Raw genomic sequence first — 10,789 nt, forward strand, 5'->3', positions numbered from 1 at the left:
GGCCGGCCTCAACGATTTTATTGTCTTGATTATAGTTGCCGTATTTTAGAATGGATTTGCTCTACTACAATTCAACCATACCTAAATATCTTCATTTCTGCGCGTAAAACTTGTTTTAATCGCTTCCAATCTTTGGACCCTACATTTCACTTAATAGCACAAGAATAAAATACCACTCCACTTAGTAAAAAAATTCATCATGGTTACATATGTACGTATAGATAAAATGACAAATTTGTCTTCACAAAATTATCACTCAACTTTGGAAGGTTAATCACCCAAAAATCTCTCAAATTTGCAATATCACTATAGATTAAAATGAACAAATATGACCTAGAAAACTCAACTCTGTGGTTTTCAAACATGCATGCAATCCAAAAACACAAAATTTTGTGGGTTTCAAGTTTTTCATAACCACAAATAGTAGTAATAATATAACGTGACTCTTTACTGTTGTTGTCTCCCCTCCGTATCTGCAGAGAGGAAGGTGATATTTTCTTGCTTCTGAACGCTGGTAGGCTCGAGATATGTATCCAACGGTACGGCGACCGCATTCATCAGCGTTGTCAGGCTCATTTTGGCCGTTTGTGCAAGCATCTCGTCTTCACGGTGAGGATCGCAGTTGAGGTCCAACTGCCCTGTGCTTGCTTCTTCCATGTCGGCTTCCATCCCCACTGTGTTTGCCTTCGTGTCTACGGATATGTCTTCCCTCGCTGGCTCAATCTTAACGGAAGCCCTATCCTTGGCTTGGGAAACTTCAGCTTCACGTTCCAATTGCCTTTTTTTCTTGCGCATCGTCAGTGTCTCGAAGCGGCGTCTTACAGTCAGACAGACGTTGCACTTGCACGTAGGATCGTGCTTCCCCTTTCCGCTAGGAGGTTGGATGCAGACAATGCAAGTGCAGCCCGGACGATGGCGAGGATGCCTAGTGGTAGCCCCCACCGAACACTCAGCTGCGTCGCTTATGTTGTCTCCTAGAACTGCAGCAGTTGCCAATGCATCTAAGCCAGAAGGCTCCCCTACTTTTGGCATCTTCTTTTCTGAAATTTTTCTTCTCTTGGAATCTGAAAAGTAACAGCAGTTTTGTAAGCATGATCTCTTTATAACATCAAAATATGCCAAAGATAAAAAATGAAGTGAGGAGAGGACTCCATGACAAGAGATAGAAACGGTCTGACCGACGCATATTGAGATTTTCTATCCGGTGGATAAACTCAGTACAGACACCGATACTATAACTTTTCGCTATTTATGAAGAAGCGGAAGAGCTAAATTGCTTAAAATTTAAGAAGCTGTATAATCATTAGACCAATCTGGCAAATAACGATGACTGGTTTTCTTCAAATCCTCATTCCTCAACATGTCAAAAGATAAAAATTCTCAAAAAAACTGGTGGAATCGGATAAAACATTTCAATTCTTTCAGAAGTGGCAAACCGCCAACATAATCATCAGGTTTTCATTGATGTGAACATGTCTTTAACAGAACTAAATGCTAAGCCACTTCAGTCAAAATCAAAACAAGAAGAAACATGATACTCTTGGGAAATTATTCAGATATGAAAGGAAAAGCTACAAATTGCCCGTGCAACACATGCAGACACTAAAGAAAGTACACACACATCGTGAAAGGCACCAAGCAGCAAGCAAGCACATTAGAACTTGGTAGCATCACTTAGGTCTTAGTAGGTAACTATGTAAAAGCGCACAGATGAGCGAGCTTTTTTGCAAGGTTATTAAGCGATGTTCATACCTTTGCAACTAGGAACAAAAGGTTCCAGATCTCCGGGTCGTATCTCCTCTGGAGCAGGACATGAAGACCTGGAACAGATCACCATAAAAGAAAACCATAAGCAAACAATTCCATTTCTTTGGCAACTCTTAAAGGGCAGAATTCGCTGAACACAGGACAGATAACGCCGAAAATATATACTATTATATTTTCCATGTAAACCATGCCACTGCGGTCTCCATGAACTTAAAAGAACCTACAGAGAAGTTCACAAATCCATGACAGAAAAGGAAAACACATCCTCTGTCTACAATAGCTACTACAAGTCTACAACATAGTGCTTGTGCAAATTTTCTGGCGGTGTTCTACCCTGCATGTCCAGGTAGTTGCCCTGATTCTGCAATAGATTATTCCATAGCTCAAGAAGGAAATTTGGACTACCTATCTTTCTGGAGATTGTACTTTATGCCGAAATATTCCATAAAGAACACCACAAGCTTGGAATCTATGTTACACCGTTTGAAAGAAATTGGAGCCAAGGTCAGAATATATACGAATATAAAAGTTCATGGGCCATGGCTATTTACGGAGTACTTAGAAAACACACCTTTCCCTTTGAAGGTGTGACTCTAGATAATTGGGATATAGTTCACCGAACTGATCAAGGTTTTCTTTGTTAGTGTTAGTATTGACTCAGGTCCTTGTGATGTGATACTCAGACTAGAGTGTATTCATTGTTTTGGTGAGCCGGTTTATATTTTATGTGATCTATAATGTAACATGACTTTGGAAGAGAACATTTGTGGAAGAGGGGAGTCCAGACATTAGGAGATCCCACAATCCACATTACAATGAATGGAGTAAAGAAAAGAAAAAAATGATAATATAAGCAGGGACGGATCTATATGGCCTTCACAAGGGGCAAATGCCCCACCTAAAAAAAATTAATGTATGCTATTCTAAATAGTTAATTTTAATTTTTTTTCAAATATTCTTATTTTTGCCCCTTCTTAATGTATGAAAAATATTTATGTATACTTTTGCCCCACCCATGTAGAATTCCTGGCTCTGACCCTGAATATAAGGAGCCCAATGTGTAAGCAAGAGGGAGTTCAGCATAAGAAATCTCATGTTACAATACACAAGATTGATGTTAGAAGAGAGTCCAGCATCCACCAGAATACTCTGTTGAAGAAATTCTAGATTGTTTTCCATTTGGGCGTGACACCCAATACAGGTGCGTTAGACCAAGTTGGATTACATTTTTCTTTATAATATTTTGTTATTATATTTATGGTGTCTAAATTAATAGTGGAACAAATTATTGAACACAAGGCAGCAATCCTTTAGGCGAACACCGTACCAGATCACCTATTAATGCACACTAAAACTATCATAGAATCTGGAAACAGGAGAGTTGTTCCTTACTTAAGTAGCAGGCTACCAGTACATGGATAACTCAATAACTCAGATTTAATACTTTTTGAGTGTGAATTACCATATATACAATATTTACCATGTTTCAATTTCTACTGTGACCATAAATTTTCTGCAATTCCATAACTAACAAGGTTGTAAAGTTATTTGTTACTTTTACCCACCATACTTATTCTTTTCTATTTAAGTAAAACAGAGCAGAAAGTAAGTAAAATTATGCCACTAATACTTCACTTAGTATAGAATTCCAGTATCAGAAAACCAAGAGAGAGTTAGTTCATATTTTTGGAGAACTGATTTCTTGAGAGATTGTGTAGCAGTGAAAATCCTCATTTGGTTTAAAGGAGAGAAAACTTTAACCTTAATGTCAAATCATGTCCAGTAAACATGCCAGGAGAGAAACATATTTTTTAGTTAAAAACTGAGAGAATTTTTTCCTTAGATGTCAAATGAAATGTAAAAGTGAGGATTTTTTTACTTTTATAAACAAAATGATGAAGGAAATGGGAGTTCTAAGATGTGTTATATAGTTCCAGATACACTAGCTCTAACTTATTTTGATGTGGTTACCTTTTTAAATCCCATATATTCTCCGAGCATGTCCACTTTGCAGAAAGAAGAGCATGCACAGGCAATCTTCGCCATTTCAAGCAACTGTCACACTGAGCCAGTTGGCCCTGCTCCCTAAGAAGATTACTTGAAATTAAGCATGATGTGGTCCACAATCAAACTAACATGCAGTTAGTCATACAAGCAAAGCCCTATATAACATCCGAACCACTTAAAGCAGTCATTGATGATCTTCTTGAAATGTGTATAGGGAAATATCTGCGTTTAATTTGATTCAGGAGTGTCTTTCCAGCTGATATTTGTAACATTGGACGAGAAAATTGCTTTGAGTGGAGAGATTGAAAATGTGTAAGTAGTGTTTGATTCTATATTTGGAGGATGTCCGGAGAACACAAAAAAAAGAGTATTTCACAACCCATAAGCATCATCAATTTTGAACCGATTGAGGCCTAAATTATCATGTATCTTAACTATGTAAAACTGACATGTCAACTATTCAATTAACTTATTTGTAGTAAGCAGCATATTATGTAACAAGTTATCCACCTACTTTGATTTCACTAATAAAAAAGATAAAGAATAGAACTCGTTAAATATTAACTACCCACATTTCCTAAAAAATAGAAACTCTTTCCTTTTTGGTCTGTTTCCTAAAAATAGAAACTTTCCATTTTAGGAAATGGACCCCACAATCCACTTACACTACTTCCACTACACTTTATCTTCCTCTCTCTTACTTTACCCATTTTTTCCCCTTCCTCTCTCTTAGTTTACTAATTTTGCATTAATACTCGTGTCGTTTCCAAAGTTTCTATTTTTAGGAAACGGAGGGAGTACTACCTTAGATAAAATATCAATTATATTTCTACATAATATCAAAATATATTATCATCTTCACTAAAAAAAAACCAAGGGAAAAATGCAACAAACTTGAAAAGACATTAAGTAGGAAAAAATTAACAAGAACATTGAGGGTGAGCCAACATTGTAGAAAGATTCTTCTACATTTCACAATTCAGTTTCTAGCCTGTAACTAGAATAGATACTCACAATTCTTTGCGACATTCTAGAGGCCGGATAATGAAAACAAAAGGCAGATAGAATCCCCAAGAAACTCAAGTAGAATCTATCCAAGTTCAGTTATTTCAGGTTTGTTGACAAGTTATGCGAGATCAAAATTCTGTGATACTTACTCAGAGGGTCCGGAAGTGTAAATTGTCCTCTTTCCAAAAATTGGAGGTTCCTAACCAAACAAATAACAATTGCACAACAGTATCAATAATCAGAAAAGAATACTAACAGTGGCATTTACTGTATGTGTGTGTGTGATGAATGTGAACAACATTTCAAAGAAGAGAAGGATGGTAATTGAAACTTACTTCAAATTCTTCAAATTCATGGTCCTCGACTACGACAACAGTTGGTTCAGCAGTTGGAAATGGGCGAAGCAACTCTTGTGCTTCTTCCCAAGTTATTCTCAGCTCCGTGGCATCATCAGTATGCATGAGAAGCCTCTTATTTTTAATGTTCTTCGCCGTCTTCTCCGATATGGACTGCTGGAATGAATCACCAGAAGTTTTACCTCCATTCTTGACATTGTTTGGCAAGGCAAGGTATCTCGATTAGAATATGCACCAAAATGTATCAAGTGAAGCATTTTGTTAAATTTGCAAATAGCACATACCGAAAGCAGATTGCCATTAGTGCCAGAAAATGATGTTCCCCCGGGTGAATCACCACTGGTTGAGGCGATAGTTTGGGAGTCCTACTTATTTGCCAAAAGTAACATCTATGAGCTGCTTATTATGATTGAGAAATGTAGAGGAAAAGAAGGTAATGCGTAAACTTATGACCTGAGTATCACCATTGTTTATGGCTTTTCGGCAGCCTATGACAAATTTACCACCAGGTTCTATGTGACTAAATGTCACTAGTCAAAAGAAGCATGCAAGAGAAGGGAAGTCAGTTTTTACGGAGTACATAATGCTGGACAAGTGGGTTTTCAACACTCAGCTAAGATGCAAATTTCAAATAACTAAGGAAGGTGATATTCTAAATAACTAAGGAAGGTGATGCCATTGGGACAAGAAAAGGCAACGGTATTTAATAAAGGATGTATGAAAGAAGAAAAAATGCTAAGAAATTTGAAATAGTAACATTTGAAGTTTGAAGAAATATTTATTGATACGCCACATCTTATAGAGGATTTGAATGTAAGAGTTCAAGATAGTAAGAAAAAAATACAGTAAAAGATCAACTGTTACAATCATAAACAAAGCATATACCTGTGTCACCAGCTTGTACTTGCATATTTTGAATGCAAGGGGTTACACCTTCCAATACATACATTCTGCTGTTATTATTAGGCCAAAATCTGAATTGGAAAGTCCACTCTTTCCCCGTCATGTCTTGAATCAATATTGGTATACCTTCTGACTGATTAATCAAAGGGAAAAATGCCTGCAAAATCATATAACTTCGATGTTATTGAGGTCCCCAATTTTAGGTCAACCTGTTCTACGAAACATTTTTGCGAAAGCAAATTAAGGGCGTACTTCAGCACAAGCTTTAGGAAGGACCAGGCGACCAATTTTCCCAGCATCACTGGCACTCAGAACTTTCTCAAACAAAGGTACTATATTGGATTTTAAACTAGAGACTGGTCAAGGAAAAACTGCAGATATATATCAAGAAGACATCTAAAACTGGGTGGACAATCATAAAATTTAAATGGCATAAGAACACATGTGGATACTCTCCAGATAATTGCTGCAGTTCTTGGTCGGTGATCCTTGGCCAATACCGAGGAAGCAACTGATTACGACCTCTCCCTTCAGCAGGTGGCCTAGCAACACGTACTTGTGAAACAGTTCCTTTATTCATCTCGGACCCAACAGTGGGGCTAGGTTTGGGAGATTTTAGTAGAATATTGAGTGCTTCACGTAAAGAACCTTTGCACTGTTCGCTTCCTTCAGCAATCCCAGCAGGAAAAGGCAAAATAGTGGCCGAACTACTTGAAGGTGTCGTCAATGAGAAATTAAGAGACGGCTGAGCTAGAGGTTCATAGATATTCTGAACCCCTTCTCTTGGCTTGCTATTATCTGTCTTGAAGAATGTAGAGGGCAAATTTTGTTGAGTGAGATTTGGAATGAACTTGCTGCTTTGCCTGTTTTTAAGCAAGGGATCGTCATGTGTAAGTTGCCCAAGACCTGAACAACCATCAATTGCACCTATAACCTTTGTCAACTGCAGTAGTCTCCGACTGCTAAACTTGTCGTCATCAATTCGATTATCAACAATTACAGGATGAACATCCTTAATCCCATTTGTAGAAACTGTGCCATTCGAAACATTACTAGGAATCTGCAAAAATATATAGGTATGAGAATCTGAAAACCAAATAAACAAGATGTAACAAGCAACTAATAAATGATAAATCACCAGTACTCACTCATATACAAAATATAAAATACAAGTGGTCTACCTCAAGATGAAAATATAAATCATCAAGATGCAAATCCTTGGATTTTAAGGAAATAGCAAACCAAAAAAAACAAGAAAACATAAAGAAACGTCAAATATTTGACAGGCAGAAATGCATCATACACAATAAAACAAGCTTCGAGTGGTCTATCTCACCAGACGAGGAAAGTGAGAGATAAAATGGATAGATAATCATTCACAAACAGAATGTGAAACTCATTACTATAGTTCCTAGAAGATTGCGTCAAAGTCAATCAAGTTTCTAGCAGTTAGCATCCAATTCCATTACAAGACTGATGCATTCATGATGCAGTTCTTGTAAATAGCAAGCCATAGCGGCCAATAACCTGAAGTGATTGTTTTTCCAAACGCTTTATACAGGTTATGCACCCAACACCTCCAAAATCCATGTATTCATGTACATATCTTGAAGCAATGCACCCACAGTGGATTTTCTGAGAATAACATATAATAATGGTCAGACAAACTCAAAAAAATATGACGAATAAAAGATGACAATGCAAAATTGTTTTACCTTCCCACATATCCGACATTCCCTCCAACCAGATTCCTCCAAGTGGAATGTTTCACAGAAAACCGAATTCTCATAGGCAGATCTGAAATCCACATTCACACCATGCAAACCGTGAAGTGAGAAAAGATCAGTTGGAAAGAAGATGCATGCGCATATCAGGAAAAAAAACAGTGGAAGAAACTTCCAATTAAGTTCAATTTCCAAATAAATTAGTATATTAAGAAACATATATTTACCAGTATCCTCTGATGCAAAATATATGTTATCTTTGAACCAAGAACAGAAGTAATATACGGGCCAATTAAGAAATTTCAACTAAAATAATCAATGCATCAGCTAAACAGAGCTGATGCTATTCGAGATAAATGAAGTATGGTGCTTAATGTGCTCCCTACTATTTGCAAGAAAAAGCAATAGGCTTTTCGGTGCCTGAGAAATGCTGTATGTATAATGTATTAGTAGAAGAATTATATCATAAATGTTGCACGTCTTTAACAGAAGAAATCACCATAAGAAATTGGTTATATCAAGGCTTGAAAACTTATTTAGCAAAAATAAAGTGTCAGACGAACATATGAAATATGCATTGTAACACCTTTTGACTTGAGTCATCATAATTTCAGAGGTTTTCAACGGTGATCATGGATGAATTTTCCTACATTCAAGCACTAACTGTTGTGTGGCACCACTTGATCATCACAGAAAATTTACAACCAAAAATCTTAAATATAGTAAATCCCCACCACCAAATTGCAATCCCCAAATCAATCGGAAAACAGGTAAATAAGAAGCAATCCCAAATTTCAAAAAAAAATCAAGAAAATTACCCGCATCTGTAACACAGAGTAGCAAATCCACCCGATTTCAAGGTCCAACCTTTCCTCCACTCAGACGACGCCAGCTCAGGGCACACATCATTCATGCAATTCCTTGACCCCATTCCTCGGAAATTCAAATCTTAAACCCCAATGGCAATCAGAGCAACTAAAAATCAAAACCCTAAATCAGCAAGGAAAGGGAATTCAGTCAACCCACAACTCAAACACAAGATTTCATGTATCAGAAACAGAAGAATAATTGTGTTCGTTCATCTTTCAGGTTTGAACTCACCCTATTCAAATCTATCAAGTTCAACGTCCGCATGCGAACATCTCCAATCAAACTGACCAATTTCCCACAGAAATAACTCCAATTCCAAATCTCTGATTTTAAAAGTGAGATTTTGGGAGGGGATTAAACAAAAAAACAGAGTAAAAGCAAGAGGCGGCGGCGGTCCCCGGCCAGAGAGGGTAATCTGGCAGAGAAAAGAATTGAATTAAAATCTAGTAATAAAATAGGCGGCGATGGCGATATGTGTTGTTTGTATAGATGCATCATACATATATTTAGAGAGAGAAAAGGGCGTGTGCATGCAATGCAAAAGGGGAAGACCTGAAGAGAATGAGATGCAGAAAAGAAAATACATGCACTAGCACTACTCACCCTCTTTATTCCTTCGGATTTCGCTAAAGATCTACTCTTTCTCTCTCTACTATTTCTCTACCATTTGCTCTATTCAATTGGGTAAATATTAAGTCAATCAAGGTCAAATTCAGTAATTATTGTTTGACCCCATAAAACAATTGTGTACCAAACTGGTGGAGTCATTTTTAGTGTTTATTGATTAAACTCTAGAGATTTACATTTACATTGCTAACTTTATCATCCGAATGTTTTGTTTTGATATTGCTATATTTTTGAGTTTTCACATGAGGCCAAAAATTATGGGATCAAAAAAGTGAGGAAGTTGTTCTAAAATTGATTCAAGTCAAAAAATGGAGAAAGTTTTCCCACACTGTCGTTGTGGGGCTCACTGCCCTTTCACCATTCGCGCACGTTTGCACATTTTGTCACACTGTTCGTGGACATGCATTGCACTCTAGGCGACTAGACGATGCTTTGAATTACTCACCATTTGACTCGGCGGATTTTAAGAAATGTAATAAAAAATGAGTTCAAAAAGTTATTATATATTAGTTTTATAACAAAATGTGAGTATGAATGAATTAGTGAAATGTGAGATCCACTACTAAAAATGGTAAAAGTGAAAAGTGACAATTTTTAAGGACGGACGAAAATGAAAATAAGTGACAAATTTTCAGGGATGATAAGGTGGCAATTCTTTTAGGACGGACGAAAATGGAAATAAGTGACAAATTTTCAGCGACAGTGGGAGTATGATATAACTGTGGGAAGTAGTGCGAAGTGAGCGTACTGCGCTGATGCGAACCCCACGGAGTTCAACGAGAATAGCACGATTTTGTGATATTTTCATCTTTTGAAACTCAATGTCTGCTCTGACTCAAAAATAATTTTTCAAGGATTTATCTATCTATAGCTCATGCTTCTACTAGTCTGCCATTAGTAGTCGAAGTACTTGAAAGTCTATTTGATGATGAAGTTGATCTCAAACAAAATGGTATATGTACACGTTTGCTTCAAAAGATGAAAATTATGATTTTATATTTATCATAAATGTCGATGAAATATTTATCAAGGATGATTGAATATGTATTATCTCATGCTCTTCTAAGTTAAATAATTTTACTTGACGGGTTAATTGCAAATCAATGCACGGCTATAATGCAACTCAATTACAAGAAATATCATAGGAAAAGTATAGTCGCGTATATTTGCAAGAAGATTAATACTGAGCTGATTAAATTGGTTAGAATTCTCACTAAGAGGGTGTGGTATTCCATAACATCTCTTACTCGATTAATTAAAACTGAAAATTTGACCATCTTATATTTTGATTTGCTCAAATAACAAAACATTAAAAATCTGCCTATTTATAGTAACTTTTTTTTCCTTAAGCAAAACAATCAACTTATTAATTCCAAGAAAATGATAATTTTTTTAAAAAAAATAGTAGTAGTAGTATACAATTTAAAATATTAAAAAACTACTAGAACAAATTTTTTAAAAAAACTACTTCCTACGTCTCACAATAAGAGTCACACTTTATCATTTTGGTACGTTCCACAATAAGAA

General features: G+C 36.4%; 1 protein-coding gene across 4 annotated transcripts; it reads right to left on the minus strand.

The window, feature by feature from the left end:
- Window positions 1-154: 154 nt before the first annotated feature.
- On the minus strand, window positions 155-9,275 carry LOC125190936 (B3 domain-containing transcription repressor VAL1-like). 4 transcript variants are annotated; one of them, XM_089059383.1, is made up of 15 exons: window positions 9,239-9,275; window positions 8,867-9,050; window positions 8,584-8,755; window positions 7,757-7,838; window positions 7,569-7,676; window positions 6,494-7,101; window positions 6,294-6,390; window positions 6,024-6,198; window positions 5,592-5,668; window positions 5,423-5,503; window positions 5,118-5,327; window positions 4,932-4,981; window positions 3,739-3,852; window positions 1,753-1,820; window positions 155-1,064 (listed from the first exon to the last, which is right to left on the minus strand). In XM_089059383.1, exons 3-15 carry the CDS (start codon window positions 8,694-8,696, stop codon window positions 448-450), a joined length of 2,400 nt encoding a protein of 799 aa, XP_088915509.1. In that variant the 5' UTR covers window positions 8,697-8,755; window positions 8,867-9,050; window positions 9,239-9,275; the 3' UTR covers window positions 155-447. The 4 variants fall into 4 exon arrangements, with proteins under 4 accessions (XP_088915509.1, XP_088915510.1, XP_047944317.2 ...); XM_089059384.1 differs by lacking the exon at window positions 9,239-9,275 and adding an exon at window positions 9,136-9,154; XM_048088360.2 differs by lacking the exon at window positions 9,239-9,275 and having other exon boundaries at window positions 8,584-8,740; window positions 8,867-9,210.
- Between the last annotated feature and the right edge of the window lie 1,514 nt (window positions 9,276-10,789).

The sequence above is a fragment of the Salvia hispanica genome, chromosome 5 (genome assembly GCF_029641045.1).
Source record: "Salvia hispanica isolate PSC_SH4W2 chromosome 5, Shi_PSC_v1, whole genome shotgun sequence".
Lineage (NCBI taxonomy): Eukaryota > Viridiplantae > Streptophyta > Magnoliopsida > Lamiales > Lamiaceae > Salvia > Salvia hispanica.